This window comes from Rhinoraja longicauda, chromosome 21, assembly GCF_053455715.1.
Source record: "Rhinoraja longicauda isolate Sanriku21f chromosome 21, sRhiLon1.1, whole genome shotgun sequence".
Lineage (NCBI taxonomy): Eukaryota > Metazoa > Chordata > Chondrichthyes > Rajiformes > Arhynchobatidae > Rhinoraja > Rhinoraja longicauda.
In genome coordinates, this window is record NC_135973.1 from 24,623,282 (window position 1) to 24,650,891 (window position 27,610).

The 27,610-nt window shown below is 46.2% G+C and overlaps 2 protein-coding genes across 2 annotated transcripts in view; one reads left to right on the forward strand and one right to left on the reverse strand.

Annotated features, from left to right (window-relative positions):
* LOC144604300 (uncharacterized) overlaps positions 1 to 23,397 on the reverse strand; it is a 37,832-nt gene extending 14,435 nt beyond the window's left edge. Inside the window, exons 1-3 of the mRNA XM_078418547.1 lie at positions 22,894 to 23,397; positions 15,947 to 16,114; positions 531 to 655 (exon numbers count right to left, since the gene is read on the reverse strand). Of these exons, the coding sequence (XP_078274673.1) occupies positions 531 to 655; positions 15,947 to 16,114; positions 22,894 to 23,397 (797 nt within the window). The remainder of the gene's footprint in view (positions 1 to 530; positions 656 to 15,946; positions 16,115 to 22,893) is intronic.
* The window catches only part of slc5a10 (solute carrier family 5 member 10), a 90,585-nt gene that overhangs the window by 45,951 nt on the left and 17,024 nt on the right, over positions 1 to 27,610 (forward strand). The gene's annotated exons all lie outside the window — the stretch shown is intronic.

A 27,610-nucleotide genomic window follows, 5' to 3' on the forward strand; every position in this document is an offset into this window, starting at 1 on the left:
AGATCGATACAAAAAGCTGGAGTAACTCAGCGGGACAGGCAGCATCTCTGGAGAGAAGGAATGGGTGACGTTTCGGGTTGAGACACTTCTTCGGAAGAATAAGGGGTAGGCCATTTAGAACTGAGATGAGGAAAGACTTTTTCAGTCAGAGAGTTGTGAATCTGTGGAATTCTCTGCCTCAGAAGGCAGTGGAGGCCAATTCTCTGAATGCATTCAAGAGAGAGCTAGATAGAGCTCTTAAGGATAGCGGAGTCAGGGGGTATGGGGAGAAGGCAGGAACGGGGTACTGATTGAGAATGATCAGCCATGATCACATTGAATGGCGGTGCTGGCTCGAAGGGCCGAATGGCCTCCTCCTGCACCTATTGTCTATTGAAACGTCACCCATCCCTTCTCCACAGAGATGCTGCCTGTCCCGCTGAGTTACTCCAGCTTTATGTGTCTATCTTCGGTCAGATAAACATGCGTGGGTTATGTGAAAGTAGGGTATAAAATCTACCCCGGAACTCCTCTTGGCCAGGTCAGTTTACCTATAAGATCCAGACGCTGCCCTGTCTCCATCAACCAGTAGAAACTTCTGCATCTGTCTTCCCACGATTGTTTTTGCAGAGCGGGTGGTGAATTCAGTCCCGTTGATGGTAAAGACTCTCAGATTCTGCAAAAGCAACAAAGCACCAACATTTACATCTCGCAATAAAGTGATTCAATGGTACCTGATGAGAAGGAATTCCATTTTCTTCCTGTAGCAAATAAAATAAGACAATGTGCTGGGGTACCTCAGCTGGTCAGGCAGCATCGCAGGAGATAATCGATCGATGACGTTTCGCGGCAGCACCCTTCTTCAGACTTTTTCCCGACCCGAACATCACCCATCCATGATCTCCATGGATGCAGCACGGGGTCGCATGGTAGCACAGCAGTGGATTTGCTGTGTCACCGCACCAGAGACCCGTGTTCAATCCTGACTACGGGTGCTGTCTGTATGGAGTTTGGTACGTTCCCCCTTTGACCTGCGTGGGTTTTTCCCGGGTTCTCCAGCTTCCTCCACAGTCCAAAGGCGTATAGGTTTATAGGTTAATCGGCTTTGGTACAAATTGTAAATTTGCTAGTATTTGCTGGATAATACTAGTGTATGGGGATCGATGGTCGGAGCGGACTCAGTGGGCCAAAAGGCCTGTTTCCACGCTGTTTCTCTAAATTAAACCAAACTAAAATATGCCCACTGGTTCTGGTCCTAATGCAGTGGGCCAAAGGGTTGTACCTCTAAACGTAACTAAATATCAAGGGAGATTTTGTCCAGCAATGGAACAAGACTAATTTCTGGTTGTTAGCAATTCCAGATGGCAACACTGGTCTCACTTCTTCTACATTTACTTTGAAAAGACAGGTGAACCTTTGCCATCTTTGGAGGGCTTTATGCATAGTCCGAGCCTGATTGATGACTTGCCTATCCTTGTGACCACACAGACTTTGTTCCCAGTGAGAGTTAAACAGTCATTGAATAGTAAAGAAGGGACTAAATTAGTAATGGAGCCCGGCAATTAGCAGAGATTTAAAAGTGTGCTATTTATTGAGAGAATTTTTCCGCATGTAATTGCACTCAGCATTAAGGCAAATTATTGCAATCAGCTTACTTTGTCAGAACTTATATTCCACCATCAAAAGTCTATCTGCAAAATTGGTCCAAAGTTTGCCTGCAAATAATGATGAACTTACATAACTTCCATTAAGTAGCGGCACAGTGGCACAGCATTAGAGTTGCTGCCTTGGAGTACCGAAGACCCGGGTTCGATCCTGACCATGGGTGCTGTCTGTATGGAGTTTGTACGTTCTCCCCGTGACTGAGTGGGGTTTCTCCGGGTGCACCAATTACCTCCCACACTCCAAAGCTGTACAGGTTTGTAGGGTAATTGCCTTCGGTAAAACTTTCAAGTCAAGTCAAGTCAACTTGAAACTTGACTTGACTTGAAATTGTCCGTTGTGCTCACATATGGGGCTCGCTGGTCAGCACAGACTCGAAGGGCTGAAGGGCCTGTTCCCAAGCTGAGCCACTAAACTAAGCTCCCAATAAAATCTGGGAATCTGGAGAACTAGTAGATGAAGGTTTAGTTTAGATTTCGAGTTTAGTTTAGTTACAAAAAGATGGAGAAACTCAGCAGGTTAGGCAGCATCTCTGGAGAAAAGGAATAGGTGACGTTTCAGGTCGAGACCCTTCTTCAGACTGAGTGTTAGGGGAGAGGGAAACAAGAGATATAGAAGGCACATAGAACAAATGAATGAATGACAAGCAAAAAGCAACGATGGCCGAGGAAATGTGAAGCCCACAATGGTCTACTGTTGGCTGTGGGGTAGGTGATCATGAGTGATACAAACAGCGAAACTCAGCAGAACGACGGTGAAACTAGTACGACAAATAGGGTGGGGGAGGGGCGGAGAGAGAGGGGATGCAAGGATTACTTGGTTAAAGAAATCAATATTCGTAAGATCATAAGTGATAGGAGCAGATTAGGCCATTCGGCCCATCAAGTCTACTCCGCCATTCAATCATGACTGATTTATCTCTCCCTCCTAACCCCATCCTCCCCACAACCTCTGACACCTGTACTTATCAAAACTAATATTCATACGAAAGTGAACTTAATTTATTGCATGGTCTTCATGTGAAACAGCTCTCCGTTGTTTGAAACCTGCTTATTCCGCTACCTCCAGATCACCTGTGCGTGGTGTGATATCTATTTTGTCTGTCGTCACCCATATTTAGATCCATATCTGCCCCATAAACCACATCCTGTGTAGACTTGTGGCAGATGCTTACTAATCCTCATAATCACTTGTCATAACCCATTCCCGGTGGCATTAAGCAAGCCACCTTAGCACCATACTGGAGAGCTGCACACACACCACAAGCCGACACTTAAACTGGTCTGTTGTTAAAAGACCTTCCGTATAAAAACATACAACAGCACAGCAGAGGGATGGGCCCTTCGGCCCGCAGTGACGGAGCCGTATCTGATACCGAGATAAACGAATCCTCTCTGCCTGCACGTGATCCATATCCCTCCGTTCATGTGTGAAGTCAGAAGTCTCTTAAAAGACACTGCTCTATCTGCCTCCACCACCACCCCTGGTAACGCATTCCAGGCACCCACTATGTAGGAAAACCTGCCCCACACATCTCCTTTAAACTTTGCCCCTCTCACCTTAAAGGTGTTCCCTCTAGTCTTTGACATTGCCACCCTGGGAAGAAAGGCTCTGACTGTCTACCTTATCTATGCCTCTCGTAATTTTATATATAGGCACTCCCCGACGTACATAATAGGCGACTTAAGGGCCTGTCCCAGTTAGGCGATTTTAAGGCGACTGCCGGCGACTAGGCTGTTGTCGAACGTTCACCGGGGTGTCATGGCCATGATCGTGAGGAGTCTTCAATGAATCGTAGCGAATCTCGGCGCGTCGTGGAAAATTTTACCTGCTAGAAATTTCTCGGTGACAGCTGGCTTGTCGCCAGGTATCGTAGCTTATTGCGGGCGCTGTCGCATGCTGTCCCCAGGTTTGCCAGGTTGTCACAGATGCATTTAGAAGCACGTAATATTAAATTAAGAAAAGGCATTTGAAGATACCAGAAGATAGTTTTGTTTAACCAATTTATTTACCGTCAGGACATTTGACAGGTAGATTGGAGGAGACAGTTTGACGGTCAGGTAAGCGTGGGAATTTTGCAATGATTCCAAAGACGGTGTAATCTCTTAGCCAGGTGCTAGTTTCCCAAAAAAAAGGAACTTGTATCGACCTGACTCGGCATTGTCGTGGTCATTGTCGTAGGGTAAAATAAAACTTTGGCGATCTGCTTCGACTTTGACAGTCGCTGGCAGTCGCCTTAAAAATCGTGTAACTGGGACAGGCCCTTTATGCAAAACCGCACTTACAAAAGCAGTTCTTTAAGCCCACCAATGCTCGCGTAGTCTCCACGTCACAATACATGACACCCTGGTCAACCTGAGGAGCACCTTCAGCAACAGACTGGTTCCACCAAGATACAGCACAGAACGCCACAGGTGATCCTTTTTACCTGTGGCTATCAAAGTGTACAACCTCTCCCCCCTTCTGTCATGGGGTGGACCGACTCGCCGCCTTCCTCCCCCTACCCTAATCTTTGCACATCCCCAATCCTGGACTTTCCACTCGTCACTTCAATAGACAATAGACAATAGGTGCAGGAGTAGGCCATTCAGCCCTTCGAGCCAGCACCGCCATTCAATGCGATCATGGCTGATCACTCTCAATCAGTACCCCGTTCCTGCCTTCTCCCCATACCCCCTTACTCCGCTATCCTTAAGAGCTCTATCCAGCTCTCTCTTGAAAGCATCCAACGAAAATGTCATGTTTCATGTATCTTGTTGTGTTTTATGACTGTACCCTCCTGGGATAAATAAAGTTCTATCGTATCGTATGTTGGCGTCTGTTATGTACAGTATTATTGATAGACGCAAAATGCTGGAGTAACTCAGAGGGTCAGGCAGCATCTTTTCTCCAGAGATGCTGCCTGACCCGCTGAGTTACTCCAGCATTTTGTGTCTATCTTCAGTGTAGACCAGCATCTGCAGTTCCTTCCTGCACGCATTAACTGATGTGATTGGTTAGCATGCAAAACAAAGCCTTTCACATTACCTTGGTACATGTGACAATAATAAAACTAAACTTAATCCTGTGGCAGGGGCTGGTTAGATGTTCATTGACCCAGCAGCAACGATGAAACTCCGAGCATCTTATGGTCTACTGAGTACCGTAGAATAATAATATATTCCTTTATTTGTCCCACACCGGGGAAATTTACAATTTACGCGACTCGAAAGAATGTGACTCGATAAAATCAGTACATTTGTCATTCACTGTGCTGTACAAAGATTCAGTGTTATTGAATAGCTGAAGGATCCGTCTATGATAAAACAAGGAACGGCAGAAGCTGGTTTACAAAAGAAGACACAAAGTTTGTACGTTCACCCTGTGACCACGGGGGTTTTCTCCAGGTGCTCTTGTTTACTCCTGCATTCCAAAGACGTGCAGGTTTGTAGATTAATTGGCTTATGGAGAACTGGAAGGCTAAAGATTTAGTTTAGTTTAGTCACATAGCATGATCACCCATACACTAGTTCTATGTTATCCCACTTTTGTTTCCTACATGTTCTCCAGAAATGCTGCCTGACCTGCTGAGTTATTCCAGCACTTTGTGTCCTTTTGTGTATTAACCAGCATCTGCAATTCCTCTTTTCTACATGTTGACTGCTACACTTTGAAGTCTTCTCAGGAGAGAAAATGTTCTCCTCCTCTCTCTGACAGGGGTTCTGTAAGACCCTCTGTCACTGATCCCCAGTGAGTATGAAGAAGGGTCCTGACCTGAAACAGCCCCTATCCACGTCCTCCAGAGATGCTGCCTGACCCGCTGAGTTACTCCAGCATTTTGTGCCCATCTTCGGTATAAACCATTATCTGCAGTTCCATCCAACACAGGTTGCAAATCGTGCTGACTTTGAACTTTATCACCAGTCCATCTAGAGATGCTGCTTGACCCGCTGAGTTATTCCTACACTTTGTGTTTTGCTTTGGAAACCAGCATCTGCAGTTCCTCGTGTTTACAGCTTCATGCATATCATTTTACAAGTCTAACTAATTTTTTTTAAGTTTTAGTTAATAATTAAATGTAGATTCCCAATCTGCCTGTGTATTATGGACATCTCACCATCCATCTTCTAGAAGGTATTTATTCACAAAATGCTGGAGTAACTCAACATCTCAGGAGAGAAGGAATGGGTGACCCTTCTGAAGAAGGGTCTCGACCCGAAACATCACCCATTCCTTCTCTCCCGAGATGCTGCCTGACCTGCTGAGTTACTCCAGCATTTTGTGAATAAATACCTTCGATTTGTACCAGCATCTGCTGTTATTTTCTTACACTATTCATCTTCTAGAAGTCAGTCAATTAACCACTGCACTATCTTACCCAATAACATGGCGGGGTGTTCAGTACCACCAGCATAAATCAATTAACTCTCTCAAATGTTTAATAACATTTAAAGAAAACAAAACCAGCCCATTTACTGTTTAGCACAGCACGCAAAACAAGATCAGCTGGGAGGCATTCTGCATATAACCTGTTCCAGTTAAAGACTGCCAACATTTTTGTGCTGTCATTTTATTTTCAAATAGACCATTTAAATTAATTTGGCTGACAATCCGATAAAATAACTTTTTCCGTGTTTGTTGAGTCTGGTTGTAAAGTTGCTACAGATTATTCAAGCAAGATGAGACGTGAACCAATATAGTTTTTAGTTATAGTTTTAGAGATGCAGTGTGGAAACAGGCCCTTCAAGCCCAAACCGACCATCGATCACACTAGATTTCCCACTAAACACTGGGGACAATTCACAGAAGCCAATTAACCGACAAACCCGCGTTTCTTTGGGAATGTGGGAGCACCCCGAGGAAACCCACGCGGTCACAGGGAGAACGTGCCAACTCCACACAGACAGCACCCGAGGTCAGAATCGAACCCGAGTCTCTTGCGCTGTGAGGCAGCAGCTCTTCCCCTGCTGTTGTTGGGAAGCCTTGTGATAATGTAATCAGTGAGGTGCATTATCTTGGAACTCCACTCATCACCAAGAAAACGAAGTTCAAGAGTGTTACGTACTGTTCTGGTCACCAGGGTGGATGTGGAAGCTTTGGAGAGGGCACAGAAGAGGTTTACCTAGATGCTGCCTGGATGAGAGGGTATTAGCTTCAAGGTTGGACAAATGGATCTATTTCTCTGAAGCAGGGGGGGCCGAAGGCACACCTGATAGGAGTATATACATATAAATTTATAAATTTGAGTGATATGGATAGGGTACATAGTCAGATCCTTTTCCCCAGGGTGGAAATCTCAAAGACTAAAGGGCATAACTTTAAGATCAGAGAGGCACATTGGTTCTATGTCATTCCACTTTCTCATCCATTCCCTACACACAAGAGGGCCAATTAACCTACAAACCTGCATGTCTTTGGGATGTGGGGGGTGGGGGTGGGGGGGGGGGGGGGGGGGAGGGGGAGGGGGAAGGGGAATCGGAACACCCAGAGGAAACCCATGCGGTCACAGGGAGAACGTGCAAACTCCACACAGACAGCACCAGAGGTCAGGATGGAGCCCGGGTCCCTGGGGCTGTGAGGCAGCTGCTTTACCAGCTGTGCCGCCCTATCCAAATTTGTCCAACTTTGATTCAGGTGTCCAGAGCAGCAGCTAATGTCAATGAAAGAATAGCCCAAACCCAGTACATACTTTGCACGAGGACAGACAGTGGAGAAGTGTAATTGTTGTATCTCCATACGTTGAAATGAAGCAATTAATGTTGCAAAGCAGTGGGGGAATTCTGCAGCAGGATGAGTTTCAGCCTGTGTACCTGCGGGGCAGGGAGGTGGGGTAGGGTGGGGCAGCAAATATCATCCACCTACATACCTCATCCCTCTCTGCCAGGCGACACTGCAGTCATCGCTGTAGAGCTTGTCACGGGGCCAAGTTAAGATCAGAGACAAGATTAGGGGTGGCACAGTGGCGCAGCAGTAGAGTTGCTACCTTACAGCGCCAGAGACCCGGGTCCGATCCCGACTACGGGTGCTGCCTGTACGGAGTTTGTGCGTTCTCCCCGTGACCTGTTTGGGCTTTCTCTGGGTGCTCCAGTTTCCTCCCATACTCCAAAGACATACAGGTCTGTACGCTGATTGGCTTGGTAAAATTGTAAATTGTCCCTAGTGTGCGTAGAGTAGTGTTAGTGTGCAGGGATCGCTGGTCGGCACAGACTTGGTGGGCCGAATGGCCTGTTTCCCGCCCAGTCTCTCTAAACTAAACTAAACCCAAGATGATTCTGACTCTGGAGTTACCTCCAAGATTAAAGTATGGTGTTGTCAATAGGTGTATGTAGATAAACATCCTGTGCCGTCAGAAATTTGAACTTAATTGTTTAATGCGACATAATTACAGGAAGATTGCAATGTCAGGTAGTTAAATTTCCCAGGGCGGCTTAGGTGTATCCGAGGAGACTGTGGGAAGCTAGAGACTAAATTGCTGGCACCCTGGCTGAGAGATATGAATCATCGTAAGATGTGGTCAAGATGCCACAAGACAGGAGGAAGGCTAATGTTGTGCCTCTATTTAAGAATGGCTGCAAGGAAAACTATGGACTGGTGAGAGGAACAGATGCGGTCGGTAAATTACTGGTGAAGATTCTGAGGGATAAGATATATATATGTATTTGGTTGGACGTGGGCTGATAGAAGGACAAATTTGAATCATCCCCAGAGCAGGGAATGGAGAATATGTGGATGCATGATTTAGGAGTCATTGACACTGTGAAATCCAAGAACCAAAAACTACAGATGCTGGAAATACAAAAATAAAACAAGAACGTACAGGAAACACTGAAAAGGCTTGCAGCCTGTCTGCAAAGAAATATATTTATGGGTTGTTTTGCCAGTTCTGATAGAGGTTCCTGGCCTGTCTCCACAGATCTTGTCTGTCCTGCTGAGTTTTTCCAGCATTACCTGTTTTTATTTCGGATTTCCAACTCATTCTGGAGGGACGATCAAACTATTTATACAACAAAAACAGAAAATGATGGAAATTCTCAGTCTGTTAGGCCACACCTGACCTGCTGTCAGCACAGTGGTGTAGTTGGTAGAGCCGCTGCCTGCAGCACCAGAGACCCAGGTTCGACCCTGACCTCGGATGCTGCCTGGGTGGAGTTTGCACGTTATCCCTGTGACCGCATGGGTTTCCTCCGGGTGCCCCGGTTTCCTCCTACATCCCACATCCCAAAGTTTGCAGGTTAATTCATCTCGGTTCTAAAATAAATTTCCTAATGTACAGGGAATGGATGAGAAAGTGGGATAACATAGAACTAGTGAACGGGTTGGTGTGGACTCAGTGGGCTGAAGGCCCTGTTTCCATGCGATATCTCTATAAACTAAAAGTAAAACTAAATCTGTTGGAAGAAAAATAGGGTGTTTTTTTCCTCAAATTCAGTATTAATCCTATTGATTTAAAACAGAAACTTTGTGCTGTTTACTTGCATTGTATATAGGCAGGAACTCACCAGACACATGCCTGAAGTGCTGTATATTTTATACTTAAGCAGGTCCCAACAGGCAGTGATTTTTGCCAAAAACCTTAATGTCCAAAGAAAACAACGTTTGATGAAAATATGTTACATACAAATTGTGCAATGGATTTATCCAATATGAGAATTAATCAGTTTTACAGACTGCCAATTTTCAATTTGCATTTATTGCCCATTTATTCAGTCACCTTTCTAAACTATTCTTAATTTCTGACATGATCACTGCTTCAATCATTAACTCCATGCATTCCATAGTCCTCAATGTGGAAGTGTTCATCTCGCTCCCAGCTATGTCCCTTGCATTTCATTTATAATATATTTTTTATTCCCATTGTTCTAACTCACTCCAAATCCTCATTTCTGTCCACCACAGCATGGACCTTCATGATTTCAAACACTCATCAAATCACCCCCAATAGGAAATGTAAATGCAGTCTCTTCAACGGCAAAACAAAGTGTCTGTTACCCATTTTGATTAGCTCCAACAACTAAGGTTACTTTTCATTTTATTGTTTGCAGTCTATGATTACAAATGTGTTTCTACATAAAGAACATCTTAGACTTTGCTTTAAACCTTACTAATCTTAAGCAAGATCTAGTCCATCTAGTCTATAAGACACTCAGCATTTTGCCATCTAGTGCATAAGACACTCAGCATTATCAGATGAGAAAATTACTGGAGGAACTCAACAAGTCAGGCACCTCTTCAAACCTTATGGTATCACAAAATGCTGGAGTAACTCAGCAGGTCAGGCAGCATCTAGGGGAGAAGGAATGGGTGACGTTTCGGGTCTCCCAAAACATCACCCATTCCTTCTCTCCTAGATGCTGCCTGACCTGCTGAGTTACTCCAGCATTTTGTGATACCTTCGATTTGTACCAGCATCTGCAGTTATTTACCTCCTCAAGCTTTATCTACTGTATCCGCTGTTCCAGGTGTGGACTCCTATAAATCGGTGAGACTAAGCGCAGACTGGGCGATCGTTTCGCTGAACACCGTAGCTCAGTCCGCCTTGGCCTACGCAACCTCCCAGTTAGTTCCAAACACTTTAACTCCCCATCCCATTCCCAGGCTGACATTTCTGTCCTGGGTTCCTCCAATGTCAGATTGAGCTCATATTTTGCTTGGGCAGCTTACAACCCAGAGCAACCCAAATCAATGAATATTGATTTCTCTCATTTCAAGTAACCCTTATCTTTCTCCTCTCTCCGTCCCTCCCCCCCCCCCCCCCCCCCCCCCCCCACCACAGCTGTCCTACTAGTTGCACTGTCATCGTGCTTAGTTTCACTGTTTCTATCCCCGGCTATCTCCTTTTCCACAGCCAACAATGGACTATTGTGGGGTTTATCATTCCTCGATCATCGGTACTGGCTTTGATTTGTTCTTTTCATAACATTCATACTTTTGTTCGTTGTAACGTTTTCATACCTCTAGTTTTCCTCTCCCCTTACTCTGCCTGAAAAAGAGTCTTGACCCGAAACGTCACCTATTCCTATTCTCCAGAGATGCTGCCTGACCCAGTGAGTTACTCCAGCATTTTGTGTCCATCTTTGGAGAAGATGGATAGGTGACGTCTTGGGTCGATTCCCTTCTTTAGGCTGGTTGTGGTGTGGGAAAAGCAGGGAGAACGGAGGGGCAGGACAAAGCCTGGCGAGTAATAGAGTGGAGACAGTAAGGAGGGGGAGTGCTGATAGGCAGATGTTTGGACAAGGGCCAGAGATGAAATAAAAACAGACGGTGAGACACAAAGGAATTGAAGAGTTGCGAATTATGAAGCTAGAGAGAGGACGAGAGGTGGAAGGTGAGGGAGAAATAGGAGTGAGCCCAGATGAGGCATGGGAGGGTAAGAAAGAGGGGTCACTTCGATCAGGTCTCCCCTCAACATCAGCCATTCCAGAGAAAGCAATCATCTCACACATTTGTCTTTTCATCTCTGGCCTTTGTCCAACCGTCTGCCTATCAAACAAAAACCTCGTAAACACTTTCACTTACTACTCTCTGTACTGCCCATCCTCTCTTCCAAATTTATTTCGCCCCACCCCACCACTATGTGTCTGAAGAAGGATCCTGACCCGAAATGTCACCTATATTCTTCTGACCTCCTCCGTGTATTAACCAGCATCTACAATCTTTATGACTACATTATCAGATGAGCATAGCATTAAGATACTTTCATGTGGCTTTATTGACTAACCCACATACTTGCTGCCTTACACCATTATCATACCGTAAAACCATACACAGGCAAAGGAATTCTTGCTTAATATTTATTCATAGAGTCATACAGCACGGAAACAGGCACAACTTGACCAAGGTGTCCCATCGCCACCAGTCCCACCTGCCTGCGTTTGGCCCTTATCTCTCTAAACCTTTCCAATCCATTAAAGGACACAGTGCTGGAGTAACTCAGTAGGTCAAGCAGCATCCCTGGAGAACATGGATGGGTGAGAGATTTGAAACGTCGCCCATCCACATTTCCAGAGATGCTGCCTGACCTGCTGAGTTACTCCAGCACTTTGGGTCCTTTTGTGTATTAACCAACATCTGCATTTCTTTGTTTTTACCTTTCCTATCCATATTCCCATTCTTCCAGATATCTTGAGATATCTACAAAGATTCTGGTTATTTCTAGTTTAGGAATGTCAACACAGTGTTATCTATTTCTCTCATCAAACCTTAATGTGGAAACTAGATAGCTGGGAACAGATTAAGTGTCAATGATACCATGGAGGACAAAGTAGCCTGCTTGATCGGGAATACAACCCATACCCTGAATATCAACTTCCTTGAATATAGTGACCGCTGTTTGTACCAACCATGAAATTTTAGTTTTTTAGACATACGGTGTGCAAACAGGCCCTTCGGCCCACTGAGTCCTCGCCCCCAGTGCTCATCCATACACTAGTTCTATCTTCCACACAAGGGAGAATTTATCAAATTCGATAAAAGCCAATGAACCTACAAACCTGTACATCTTTGGTGTGTGGGAGGAAACCAGAGCACCTGGAGAAAACCCATGTGGCCACAGGGAGAACGTACAAACTCCATACAGACAGTACCCGTAGGCAGGAGCAAAGCCTAGGTCTCTGGCATTGCAATATATATATATACACATACTGAGTTACTCCAGCACTTTGTGTCTCTCTTTGTGGTATGATCCAACATCTACAATTCTTTGTTTCTACATCCCTCTAAACCGTTCCTATCCATGTACCTATTCAAATGTCTTCTAAACGTTGCGATAGCTTCTGCCTCAACTACCTCCTGCAGAAGCTCATTTCATTCGCCCAGATCCCAATTAAACCTTTCCCCCTTCACCTTAAACCTATGTCCTCTGGTTCTCGATTCCCCTACTCTGGGTAAAAGACTCTGGGTGCATTTACCCCTATCTATTGCTCTCATGGTCTGAGACATATTGCTTTGCCCTGCTACAGTATGCACAGCCCACAAGTCGAAACATCAAATCACTTCTGGATCCTTAAGACACAGTGGTTAAAAAATCTCACCGTGAACACGTGGGATTCAGGCATGTAGCCAAGTTCTTTTCTCACTCCTCCATTAGTCTACTGCCATCACCATCGAACTACTCTTTGGAACAATGAGTTGGCCGGGACCAACCCAGCCTTAGTCTCCTAATTTGAGGAAGGACATTCTTGCTATTGAGGGAATGCAGCATAGGTTCACCAGGTTAGTTCCCGGAATGGAGGGACTGACATACGATGAAAGAATGGGTCGACCAGACTTGTATTCACTGGAATTTAGACGAGAGGGGATCTTATAGAAACAAATAAAATTATAAGGGATTGGATGGGCTAGATGCAGGAAAAATGTTCCCCAATGTTGGAGGATTCCAGAAACAGGAGTCATGGTTTAAGAATAGGGTTTAAGGTAGGCCATTTAGGACTGAGATGAGGAAAACTTTTTCATCCAGAGAGTTGTAAATCTGTGGAATTCTCTGACACAGAAGGCAGTGGAGGCCAATTCACTGGATGTTTTCAAGACAGAGTTAGATTTAGCTCTTAGGACTAAAGGAATCATGGGGAAAAAGCAGGAATGGGGTACTGATTTTGGAAGATCAGCCATGATCATATTGAATGGCGGTGCTGGCTCAAAAGGCCGAATGGCCTACTCCTGCACCTATTTCCTATGTTTCTACAGTGCATTAAATTAGCCTTTGCTGCCATGCCGTAGTTGCTGGCCTTTCTCCTTTGGACACCTGTTTCTGTGTGCCATCCTGCAAGTCATGCAAGGATGAGTGCGGTGGTTACAAAAACACTGTGAACACGTGGGATTCAGGCCTGTGATGCAAATTAAAATGGAAGCCCGTTGGTGAAACCGGACACTCAGGAGCTTGGTTCAAAAGGCTGCTTGGGTTGGTTAATAATTCACTGAAACAAGGATGTTTCCACAGTTGTGACTTGGACTTCCCATAACGTCTGCAGTTGAGACAGCAAAAGAATTTTGAACAAGGGTGGAGCATCATTTTTGAAATGCTTTTGTAATATCAGCGCACAATCTGTAGTGAAGTTTTTTCATTTTGATAGACTGGTTGTCTCAGAAAGAAAAATAAATAGGCACGCAAGGTTGTTTCACATGGAGTTTAGAAAAGTGAGAGGGAATTTGATTGAAACAAAAGATCCCGAGATAACTTGATGGGGTAGGGTGTGGAGAGGACGTTCAGTTTAGTTTAGTTTATTATTGCCACCTGTGCCGAGGTGCAGTGAAAAGCTTTTTGGTGCGGAAAAATATTTTTAATGGCAGAGTTAGAAAAGATTCTTGATAAGCAAGGAAATGAAAGGTTATCGGGGTAGATCGGAATGTGGAGCTGAAACGACAAACAGCACATTCATTATCTCAATGAATGGCAGAACAGACTTGAAGGTCTAAATTAACTCCTCTCACTCCTTATACTGTCATGTCTCTATTTTAGTCTGGTTTGTTACTGTGACAGCTCATATTTTGTTTCCTGTATTGGTATAACATAGTTATCGAGTCATAGACAATAGGTGCAGGGGAGGCCATTCGGCCCTTCGAGCCAGCACCGCCATTCAATGTGATCATGGCTGATCATTCTCAATCAGTACACAGTTCCTGCCTTCTCCCCATACCCCCTGACTCCGCTATCCTTAAGAGCTCTATCTAGCTCTCTCTTGAATGCATTCAGAGAACTGGCCTCCACTGCCTTCTGAGGCAGAGAATTCCACAGATTCACAACTCACTGACTGAAAATGTTTTTCCTCATCTCAGTTCTAAATGGCCTACCCCTTATTCTTAAACTGTGGCCCCTTGTTCTGGACTCCCCCAACATTGGGAACATGTTTCCTGCCTCTAATGTGTCCAACCCCTTAATAATCTTATACGTTTCGATAAGATCCCCTCTCATCCTTCTAAATTCCAGTGTATACAAGCCTAGTTACTCCAGTCTTTCAACAAATGACAGTCCCGCCATTCCGGGAATACGGCACGGTTAAAGGCTCGTCCATGCCAACCACGTGCCCCATCTAGGCTGGTCCCGTTCGCCTGCCTATGACCCATATCCATCTAGACCTTTACTATCCATGTTCCTGTCCAAGTGCCTTTTAAATGCTGCTACTACCTCCTCAACTACCTCCTCTGGCAGCTTGTTCCATATACCCACCACCCACAGAGTAAAACATTTGTCTCTCAGGTTCCTATTAAGTCTTTCCCCTCTCACCTTAAATGTGTGTCCTCCTGTTCTTTATTCCCCTACCCTGAGTAGAATACTGTATATTACCCTCCGAGTAAAAAAGATGTTCCTCGTGTCCCTATTAAATCTTTCTCTTCTCACCTTAGATATATTCAACATATTATTTTGTTAAATAAAATTTTGGGCGGCACAGTGGCGCAGAGGTGGAGTTACTGCCACACAGCGCCAGAGACCCGGGTTCAATCCTGACTATGGGTGTGTCCGTAGGGAGTTTATACCTTCTCCCCGTGACTGTGTGGGTTTTCTCTGGGTGCTCTGGTTTCCTCCCACATTGCAAAGATGTCCAGGTTTGTAGGTAAATTGGCTTTGGTAAGAATTGTAAATTGTCTCTAGCGTGTAGGATAGTGCTAGTGTACGTGGATTGCTGGTCGGTGTGGACTCGGCAGGTCGAAGGCCCTGTTTACACACTGTACCTCTAAACTAAATTAAATTAAAATATGCTCTCTGGTTCTTTTTCCCCCTACCCTGGGTAAAAGTATTGACTTCTGTGTAAAATAGTTGCTTCCCAGGTTCCTATTAAATCTTGCCCCTCTCACCTCATGGTGAAAGAAGACAACAAATATTCACTAGCATTCTCAATCCTTAAGAGAATTGATGTTAGCCATGGAAATGGCAAATGCCCATTGAACTAAGTCCCTATTAACCCGCTGTGAGGCTACACTCTGAAATGTTTAAACTTCTACAACAAGAAAGAGTGGTGCATATGTGGAAATCTTTGCCACAGAAGGCTGTGTATGTAGGCCAAGTCACTACATATTTTTAAGGCAGAGATAGATAAATTCTTGATTAGTACGGGTGTCAGGGGTTATGGCAGGAGAATGGGGTTCGGAGGGAGAGATAAATCAGCCATGATTGAATGAATGGCGGAGTAGATTTGATGGGCCGATTGTCCTAATTCTGCTCCTATCACTTATGATCTTATGATGACCATTGAGCAATTCCAGTGCAAATGCAACCCAGCTTTTTATTTTAAGCCGTGACTATCCAACGGGGCATTATCTTTAACCGATGATTCACACACAATATCAGCGCTGATCTGTTTGCCTGTCCACCCACTGTATCACCGCCACTTACTTTCAGCATTCCCATGTGCATTTCCGCATCGTCACACATCTTCATGAAGTATTTGATGTTCGCCTCGTCGTGAATGATGTAGACAGGAATCTTCCTCCTGAAGCTTGCATCCAGCAAGTCTTTGAAGATGTCGATGTCAGTAAATATGTCCATTGCGACAGCGATTACCTGGGAAAAGATTGAAAGCAGTTACAGTGATTTAATCAACCAATCAATCTTTATTGCTGGTCATTATCTACTGACGGCGGTTCAAACTCATTTCACTGTAATTGATCACTGAAGTTTCCTTTTAGATGCAACTTGGAGATGATATCATGGGGAAAACTAGAATTAAAGCTGCAAATATTTATTTTTTTTTAAATCAAGAAAGATAGACACAAAATGCTGCAGTAACTCAGCGGGTCAAGAAACATCTCTGGAGAAAAGGTACAGGTGATGCTTCGGGTCGGGACCCTTCTTCAATCTCGACCTGAAACATCACCTATTCCTTTTCTCCAGAGACGCTGCCTGACCCGCTGAGTTACTCCAGCATTTTGTGTTTATCTTCGGTGTAAACCAGCATCTGCAGTTCCTTCCTACACAAAGAATTAAGAAAAAAAACTTTTACTCGAGTGGCAGAGCAGCAGAGAGGTACAGCGGTAGAGTTGCTGCCTTACAGCGCCCGAGTCCCGGGTTCGATCCTGACTATGGGTTCTGTCTGTACGGAGTTTGTGCATTCTCCTTGTGACCACGAGGGTTTTCTCCGGGTGCTCTGGTTTCCTCCCGCACTCCAAATCCATGCAGGGTCGTAGCTGAATTGGCTTCTGTAAATTGTCCTTGTGTCCAGGATAGAACTAGTGTGCGGGGATTGCTGGAGGGGATTGGCACACACTCGGTGGGCTGGATGGCCTGTTTCCAAGCTGTGTCTCTAAACTAAACTAGAATGCCAGGTTTCAGAAGGTCAGGCAGCTTTTTACAATTAATTTTTAGCGTCTGGACATCACAGGGTGGTCCATCATTTGTTGGCCACCCCTAATTGCATCTACAGATGATGGCTAGCTATCTTCATGAACCTCTACGAGCCTTCTGGTGAAGATATTCCCTACTCCAACACTAATATAATGCAGGATTGAGACTCCATGATGAAGGACTGGTGATACAGTTCAAAGTCAGCATGATTTGCAACCTGGGTGGGAAGGAACTGCAGATGCTGGTTTATACCGAAGATTAGATGCAAAATGCTGGAGTAACTTAGTGGGTCAGGCAGCATCTCTGGAGAAAATGAATAGGTGACATTTCAGGTTGAAATCCTTCTTCAGACTGAAAGTACAGGTGGGTGGAGGGGGGAAATAAACTAGGTGAGAAAAGGCCAGAAGAAATCAGGGCTGGCAACAGATGACCCCAGGAAGGGTAGAGCCCATAATGGTCCATTGTTGGCTGGGGAAGGTGTGATGACAAGGAGGATATAAGGATGTGAACAGTGGAACTGGTTGGATGAATGGGGGATACTGGAGTGACTTGAAATGAGAGAAATCAATCAACATTCGTACCGCTGGGTTGTAAGCTGCCCAAGCAAAATATAAGGTGATGTTCCTCTAATTTGCACGTGGCCTCACACTGGCAATGGAGGAGGCCCAGGACAGAAAGGGAAAGAGAGTTGAAATAGTTGGCAACTGGGGGACCCGTAGGCCGAGGCAGACAGAGTGTTAGTGTTCAATGAAATGGTCACGTTTGATCTTGCAGGAGCCCACATTGGGAACAATGGGTGCAGAAGATATGGTTAGAGGCCTGAAGGGAGCCAGGCTCCATCCAAAATACGTTGCTCTCGTGATTTGTACCTTGCCGATGACAGAAAGGCCTTGGAGTGTCAGGAGATGAGCCACTTGTCTCACCCAGCCTTTGACCTGCTCCAGTGGCCACGGCTTGTTTTGATTGATTGATGGCCTCACAGCGCCAGAGTCCCGGGTTTGATCCTGACCTCGGGTGCTGTCTGTACTGAGTTTGCACGTTCTCCCTGCGATTGCGCGAGTTTTCTCTGGGCGCTCTGGTGTCCTTTCCCATCCCAAAGACCCATGGGTTTGTAGGTTAATTGACCTATAAATTGCCCCCAAGTGTGTTGGATGCGAAAGTGGGAATAACATAGAACATGTGCACGGGTGCTGATGGCCGACGTGGACTTAGTGTGATGAAATGCCTGTTTCCACACTGTGGCTCTAAAACTAAAATACAGCATGGACATAGGCCCTCCTGCCCACAGAGTCCAAAATTAGTTTCCATATACTGAGCGAATAATATTATGTAGTCTAAAACATAGTTAAATCACCATCGATCACCCATTCGCAGTATGTCTAGGTTATCCCTCTTTCACATCTACTTCCTACACACTCATACTGCACCCTTTGCCCCAACTTGCCCATGCCAAGTAGAGTCTACTCTACTTCCACCTACCCGCGTTTGGCCCGTGCATATCCCTCTGAAACTTTCCTATCCATGTACCTGTCCAAATGTCTTTTAAATGTTGTGATGGTACCTACAAAGTGCTGTTGTTATAGTTTCTTCAGCACTCGTGTTTTGCTCCACATTCTCGCATCTGCAGTTCCTCATATCTCCTACACACTTCATACATTGGTCATCAAATCCACAAGCCTACCTGAGTTTTGTGGCATTAGAAGCATTATTACCTAGAAGTTAATTCCATCTCGGTAGTCTGCTGTACAGTCACCGGGGAAAATTTGATGCCTGCCTCCAAAATCTAAATTATTGAAGTTCAGAATTGACTTCAGCATTGCTGTGGCAAAACAAAGCTTGTGCTACGTTCAGCTGTCATGTTCGTATCTTCTTTGTTTAGTTTACTTTAGAGATACAGTGTGGAAACAGGCTGTTTGGCCCACCGAGTCCACGTCAATGAGCGATCCCCGCAAACACTGGGGACAATTTACAATTTTAACAAAGCCAATTAGTCTACAAACTTGCACATCTTTGGAGTGTGGGAGGAAATAGGAGCGCCTGGAGAAAACCCACACGGTCACAGGTAGAACGTACAAACTCCGTACAGACAGCACCCGCAGTCAGGATAGAACGTGTAAATGGCGTGAACGTGTACGTGCACTGTGGCGTTGTAAAGCATTAACAGTCGTGTCACTGTGGCTAAGGACAGTTGGTTCAGGAATAATGAAAGGATCAAGATGCCATGGAAATATAATACAGTATCACTCCAAACAAAGCTTGTTTTAAAACCTCACATCAACCGCACAGTGCAAACACTGCGGAACAAAGACTCGGACTCAGGTTTGTCCGTCTCCGTCTCCGTAGTCTCTGGTTGCAAGCACCACTCCTTAAAGCAACCATTGCAGCGAATTTGATCTGTTCACTTAACATTGCCTGGCTGCTCATTGTATCTTACAGTAAGGGCCAGTTCAACACCGAAATGGTGACTCTAACCTATAAACTTAGCTGGAAATATTTAATGTCACTCAACAGACCCTGCCACAGTAAGAATGGTTAAACTTTGCTCTATAAATGCATTACTTTAAGCTTGACCGACTTACAATGCAACATTAACGTTATACAATTCTGTAACTGATGAATCATGATGATTAACCCACAATATGTAGGAAAGAACTGTCTGAAGAAGGATTTCGACCCAAAACGTCACCCATTCCTTCTCTCCTGAGTTACTCCAGCATTTCGTGTCTATCTTAGATTAGCCCACAAGTCGGGCATGGAGATTATCTATCATTCTACAAACTGCCCTGTACCTCACTGGAGACCCTCGGACTATCCTTAATCAGACTTTACTGGATTTTATCTTCCACTAACCATCATTCCCTTTATCCTGCATCTTGTACACTGTGGACAGCTTAATTATAATAACGTAGTCTTTCCGCTGACTGGATGACAACAAAAGCATTTCACTGTACCCCGGAACACCTGAAAATAAACTAAACGTATCCCTTGTTTTAACAGACCCCTTTCGCCAGTGAGAATGTGGTCCTGACCTCCTATCTACCTCATTGGAGACCCTTTCACTCTCCTTAATTGGGCTTTACTGGACATCATTTTATTCCCTTCATCTTGTATCTTGTACACTGCGGACGGCTCGATTGTAATCATGTATAGACCTTTCGCTGACTGGATAGCGCTCAACAAAAAAGCTTCACACTGCACCTCAGTACATGTAACGATAATATACCAAACTAGTTTTCCAAACTTCACTGCCACAATCCCTCTCTAAAGCTATATCTCTCTCCTTTCTTTCTAGAGCCTCTTCTTCAATGTTCCCTGGGACGTGCTTATATACAAGCAGCATGTAGACGTGATAGACTTTCTAATCGGTTAAACTAGGTTTTATTTTTATTTTTTCTGACTTGATTCACCGTCGTTTGAAACCCTTTCACAAAGACATCTTTACTAGTGAGTATGACCATGAAGATGGCACCAAAGTGTGGCGACTCTTTGCATGCTGGTCCCAGAGAAGGATCCATAATCATCTGATACAATCGACCCACTCCTTTAAATCTCTTTTCTACCTGTAAATCTAGCACCATTTCTAGCTGTGAAGAAGGGTCTCGACCCGAAACGTCGCCCATTCCTGCTCTCCCGAGATGCTGCCTGACCCACTGAGTTACTCCAGCATTTTGTGTCTACCTACCATTGCTAGCTGTTCTAATAATGTCCAATTAGGCTTCTGAACAGTCCTTCCACAAACTAGGGTATTATTTGATTTATGTCTACCCTATTGCGGACGTTGGACTTTGTCAAATGATGCTACGATGCTGAGAACTATATTCTGCACTCTGTTGCCTTCCCCCTAACTGTACCAATTCTACTTGAGTTTGGCTTGCTTGTATTTAGATTAGAGATTCAGCGTTGAAACAGGCCCTTCGGCCCGCCGAGTCCACGCTGACCATCAATCACCCATTCACATGTGTTCTATGTTATTTACACTTTCTCATCCACTCCCTACACACTGGGGGCAATTTACAGGGGGGCAACTAACCTACAAACTCGCACGTATTTGGAACGTGGGAGGAAACCGGAGCACCCGGAGGAAATCCACACCGTCACAGGCAGAGTGTGAAAACTCCATGCAGACAGCACCAGAGGTCAGGATCGAACCCGGGTTTCTGGCACTGTGGGGCAGCAGCTCTACCAGCTACGCCACTGTGCCGCCCTGTATGTATTTATGTATAGCATTATCTGATTTGATCGCATAGCTTGCAAAACAAAGCTTTTCAAAGCTGTACCTCAGCACACATGACAATAATGAAGCAAAACCTAAACCCACTGTTACATGTTTCCAGATACTCGTCCCACTCCTGGCTGGACCCCAGCATTGAATCTAAGCCGACACCAGTGGAGTATTGCAGGAGTGCAGAACAGTCAGAGATACTGTGTGTTACTGTGTCAACGAATTCACGTGGTGCCCATTCCACACTTTAGACAATAGGTGCAGGAGGAGGCCATTCGGCCCTTCGAGCCAGCACCGCCATTCAATGTGATCATGGCTGATCATTCTCAATCAGTACCCCGTTCCTGCCTTCTCCCCGTACCCCCTGACTCCGCTATCCTTAAGAGCTCTATCTATAATAGCACTTTAAGAAGGGTGCTATTTTCACCGCTGTGCTATTTTAATGACCGGTTAGTTAATTGTCCAGGACTTCAAACCAGCTGATCTGGTCTTGATCACATGGCTGTCGGTGGGAGCTTGCTGTGCCGAATCTGTCAGCAAAGATCCTTCCCCACCCTCCCTCCCTCGTGGTCTTGACTCGAGAGCCTCAGCTATAGGGAGAGGTTGGACACTATTCCTTGGGGCACAGGGGAGGAATGAGAGGTGATCTTACAGAAATGTATAAGATCATGAGGAGAATAGACAGGGGGGTAAATGCAGAGTCTTTCACCCCGAAGTAGAGGAATCAAGAACCAGGGGACGTAGGTTTAAGGTGAGAGGGGAAAGATTTAATGGGAGCCTGAGGGGGAACTTTATCTCCCCTCACAGAGCGTAGTGGGTATATGAATGAACCTCTGGTGAAGGTAGTTGAGGCAGGCTACACATGGATAGAAACGGTTTACAGGGATGTAGAAACAAAGAACTGTAGATGCTGGTTTATAACAAAGACAGACACAGAGTGCTGGAGTAACTCAGCAGGGTCAGGCAGCATCTCTGGAGGAAAAGGCTAAGTGATGTTTTAGGTCTGGACCCGCATTCCCACTGAAAGGAAGGACTCCCAGCCTGAAGCAGGGGGGTCCCGACCCGAAACGTCACCTGTCCTTTTCCCTCCAGAGATGCTGCCTGGCCCTGCTGAGTTACTCCAGCACTCTGTGTCAGTCTGAGGTTTAGCCAAACGCGGGCAGGTGGGACATGTGGAGATGGGGGGGGGGGGTGGGGGGGGGGGACCTTGGTCGGCGTGGGTAAGGGGGTGGGCCCATGACCAGGGAGGGGGCATGACCAGGTGGGCCCATGACCAGGGAGGGGGCATGACCAGGTGGGCCCATGACCAGGGAGGGGGCATGACCAGGGGGGGGGGGTCCATGACCGGGGGGGGGTCCATGACCGGGGGGGGGGGCCATGACCAGGGGGGGGGCATGACCAGGGGGGGACCATGACCAGGGGGGGACCATGACCAGGGGGGGACCATGACCAGGGGGGGGACCATGACCAGGGGGGGCCCATGACCAGGGGGGGCCCATGACCAGGGGGGGGCCCATGACCAGGGGGGGGGCCATGACCAGGGGGGGGCCATGACCAGGGGGGGGGCCCATGACCAGGGGGGGGCCCATGACCAGGGGGGGGCATGACCAGGGGGGGCCCATGACCAGGGGGGGGGGCATGACCAGGGGGGGGGGGCATGACCAGGGGGGGCCCATGACCAGGGGGGGCCCATGACCAGGGGGGGGGGCATGACCAGGGGGGGGACCATGACCAGGGGGGGACCATGACCAGGTGGGCAGTATGAATGCACTCTCACCTTCTGCGCCTGGCTGATCATCCTGCGGAACATCTCCTTGATGTGCATGGAGCCCTCCAAGGGGGGTTGTGTGTACACGTTGGCCCGGGTCACCCCCCTGTAGGCAGCGCAGTCCGGCCAGCCCAGGTCCAGGCTGGGTCTGGAGATGTCCGAGTACTCTGGCCAGTAGTGCAGAGAGAGAGGTTTGCCCCCCTGTTGCCCCACCACCACATCATCATCCTCCTCCTCCTCCTCCTCCTCCTCCTCCTCCTCCCCCCCCTCTCGGTCCTCTTCCCCGCCGTGGAAGTCCCTGAGCGAGCCGAGGATCTGCTGGATGTCCAGGTGGGAGAGGAACTCCCTCAGGCTCTCCCTGACCACCGTCTGATTGAAAGCCTGGACCCCCTCGGCCACCAGCACCTCCACCGCCAGCCTCTGCGCCTCGCTGTAGAAGAACTCGGGCTTGGACACGTTCACACGAAAGTTGATATGCCCGTCGTCCAGGCACTGTAACTGAGATAGCGCCATCTCCCCTCTGCAGCCCCTCTAGCCCGCGTCTACCGCGCTCTTCCAACCCAACCCCAACCCGACCAGACCTTCTGACACTGGCACTGACACGTCGATAGCTCCCTCCCTCCTTCCCTGTCCTTCCCTGCCCTTCCCTTCCCTGCCCTGCCACGCCCGGACCCGCCTCCACAACACAGGTATTGAGTCCAACACACCCACACACACCACGCCCTGGATTGCCTTCCAGCGCCACACAGCACACTGTTCCAATTAGTTCTTCTCAAGCAGGAAACTGACTCACAACCAAATACTGAGATGGGTCCCTTCAAGCCCGTGTGTGCATTGCATAAGAAATATACCCCCCCCCCCCCCCCATCAGGTCTCAGTTTAAGAATAAGGGGTAGGCCATTTAGAACTGAGATGAGGGGGAAAAAAAATCAGTCAGAGAGTTGTGAATCTGTGGAATTCTCTGCCTCAAAGGGCGGTGGAGGCCAATTCTCTGAATGCATTCAAGAGAGAGCTGGATAGAGCTCTTAAGGATAGCAGAGTCAGGGGGTATGGGGAGAAGGCAGGAACGGGGTACTGATTGAGAATGATCAGCCATGATCACATTGATTGGCGGTGCTGGCTCGAAGGGCCGAATGGCCTCCTCCTCCTGCACCTATTGTCTATTGTCTCCCATTAACCTCTGACACCCCAGAGAAAACAAAGTCCGAAGAAAGGTCTCCACCCAAAAAGGTGGCCTATTCCTTACTCCAGCTTTTTGTGTCTGTAATCTGAAACTCGAATTGTTTTCTCTGGACCGTCTAAAGTTCAGGGGAAACCTGGTAGAAATATATTCTTGGAGACACAACCCACTGCGTTAACGTTTGAGTACTTTTCAGTTTGAGTTTAGTTTATTGTCACGCGTACAGAGGTACAGTGAAAAGTTGTGTAGAAAGGAACTGCAGATGCTGTTTTAAACAGAAGGTAGACACAAAATGCTGGAGTAACTCAGCGGGTCAGGCAGCATCTCTGGAGAGAAGGAATAGGTGACGTTCCGGGTCAGGACCCTTCGTAAAAAGCTTTTGTTGTATGCTAAGCAGTCAGAGGAAAGACAATGCATGATTACAATCGAGCCTTCCACCGTGTACAGGTACATGATAAAGGAAATAGCGTGAATCACGTTAGGCACAGTGGCGCAATGTTGAAGCTGCTGCCTTACAGTGCCAGAGACCCGGGTTCAATCCTGACTAATTCAATAAAGACGACAATAAAGTCTAAAGATCAGATATAGTATACATGTATGCAATCAAGGCAAACTCAAGTACAATGCATAGAGCAAATGGGGAGGATACAGAGTACATAGAAACATAGAAACATAGGAAATAGGTGCAGGAGGAGGCCATTTAGCCCTTCGAGCCAGCACCGTCATTCATTGTGATCATGGCTGATCATCCCCAATCAGTAACCCGTGCCTGCCTTCTCCTCCCCATACAGATCAGCAATGTAGTGCATCAGTTCCTTTGATAAAGTCCAATGTCCTCAATGATGTGAATCAGACAGTATCCTGGCTGGTTCATTAGCCTGATAACGGAGGGGGAATAATTGTTCCTAAGTCTGGTGGTTCAGGCTTTCAAGCTTTATCTTCTGCTGGGCGGGAGCAGGGAGAAGAAGGAATGACCAGGGTGGGAGAAGTCTTTGATGATATTGGCTGCTTTTCTGAGACAGCTTGAAGTGTAGATGGAGATTATTTGGTGTTATGCTAAATGCGATGGATGAGGGAGGATTGAGAAGACTCTACGGTGTTTAAATTTGAGCATGGTATGGTTTTCATGTGCAGTGCAATCCATGTAGTTATTGGGGCAGAGATTGCTCTGAGGGACTTTAAACTTTCGAGATACAGTGTGGAAACAGCCCCTTCACCCACTGAGTCCGCGTCAACCAGTGATCATCCCTTACACTAGCTCTATCCTACACATCAGGGACAATTTGCAATCTTACCAAAGCCAATTAAACTACAAACCTGCACGTTGTTGGAGTGTGAGAGGAAATCGGAACACCTGGAGAAAACCCACGCGGTCACAGGGAAAATGTACAAACTCCATACAGACAGCACCCGTAGTCAGGATCGAACCTGGGTCTCTGGCGCTGGTCTTTGCAAACGTTAAGGCTTTTCTGATTGGAAAGATCTTTCCTATTGCAAGGATTTGAATTACTTAAATAATTTGTGCTGAGAAAGGAGAAAACTCATATAAAACTGAAACAAAAATAATTTGACCCTTCCAAATTCTCTCATGAAGTAAGATCTAAATATTTTGAAGATCGTTATAATTGTCTCATCAATGGTTTGGAATTCCCCAATAAAACTGCAGTAGGGGAATTTCAGATTTAAATGTTTCCAAATGAACTAATTACTTCCTTAAAAAAACATTAGTTCCTGAGGTATCTTTGAAACTAATTGTTATTTTGCAACGTCAAGTCATAGAGTCATACAGCACGGAAACTGGCCCTTCGGCCCAACTTGCCCATGCTGACCAAGATGACCCATCTACACTAGTCCCACCTGCCAAGCAGAAATGAATTCCAAACAATTTTGGTCATGGCCAAAACTTTGTCTTCACCAAACAATTCAGCCTGCTTTTTATGTAGAAACAAAGGACTGGTGATGTTGGTTAATACACAAATGGACACAAAGTTGGAGTAAATCAGCGGGTCAGGCAGCATCTTAGGACTGAGATGAGGAAACGTTTTCACCCAGCGAGTTGTGAATCTGTGGAATTCTCTGCCACAGAAGGCAGTGGAGGCCAATTCACTGGATGTTTTCAAGAGAGTGTTAGATTTAGCTCTGAGGGCTAACGGAATCAAGGGATATGGAGAAAAAACAAGAACGTGGAACTGATTTTGGATGATCAGCCATGATCATATTGATTGGCGGTGATGGCTCAAATGGCCTACTCCTGCACCTATTTTCTACGTTGCTATGTTTCTATCTCTGGAGGGCATGGATACACAATGTTTCATAGAAACATAGAAACATAGAAACATAGCAACATAGAAAATAGGTGCAGGAGTAGGCCATTCGGCCCTTCGAGCCTGCACCGCCATTCAATATGATCATGGCTGATCATCCAGCTCACTAACCTGTACCTGCCTTCTCTCCATACCCCCTGATACCTTTAGCCACAAGGGCCACATCTAACTCCCTCTTAAATATAGCCAATGAACTGGCCTCAACTACCTTCTGTGGGAGAGAATTCCACAGACTCACCACTCTCTGTGTGAAGAAATGTTTTCTCATCTCGGTCCTAAAAGACTTCCCCCTTATCCTTAAGCTGTGACCCCTGGTTCTGGACTTCCCCAACATCGGGAACAATCTTCCCGCATCTAGCCTCTCCAACCCCTTAAGAATTTTATATGTTTCAATAAGATCCCCCCTCAGTCTTCTAAATTCCAGCGAGTATAAGCCTAGTCTATCCAGTCTTTCTTCATATGAAAGTCCTGCCATCCCAGGGATCAATCTGGTGAACCTTCTCTGTACTCCCTCTAAGGCTAGAATGTCTTTCCTCAGATTAGGAGACCAAAACTGTACACAAAACTGTACACAGGTGCCGTCTCACCAAGGCCCTGTACAACTGCAGCAGAACCTCCCTGCTCCTATACTCAAATCCTCTTGCTATGAATGCCAACATACCATTCACTTTCTTCACTGCCTGCTGCACCTGCACGCTTGCTTTCAATGACTGGTGCACCATGACACCCAGGTCACGTTGCACCTCCCCTTTTCCTAATCGTTCACCATTCAGGTAATAGTCTGCTTTCCTGTTCTTGCCGCCAAAGTGGATAACCTCACATTTATCCACATTATATTGCATCTGTCATGCATTTGCCCACTCTCCTATCTATCCAAGTCACTCTGCAGCCTCCTAGCATCCTCCTCACAGCTAACACTGCCACCCAGCTTCGTGTCATCCACAAACTTAGAGATATTGCATTCAATTCCCTCGTCCAAATCATTAATATATATTGTAAATAACTGGGGTCCCAGCACTGAGCCTTGCGGTACCCCACTAGTCACTGCCTGCCATTCCGAAAAGGACCCGTTTATTCCTACTCTTTGCTTCCTGTCCGCCAACCAATTCTCTATCCACCTCAACACTGAACCCCCAATACCGTGTGCTTTAAGTTTGTACCCCAATCTCCTATGTGGGACCTTGTCGAAGGCCTTCTGAAAGTCCAGATATAACACATCGAC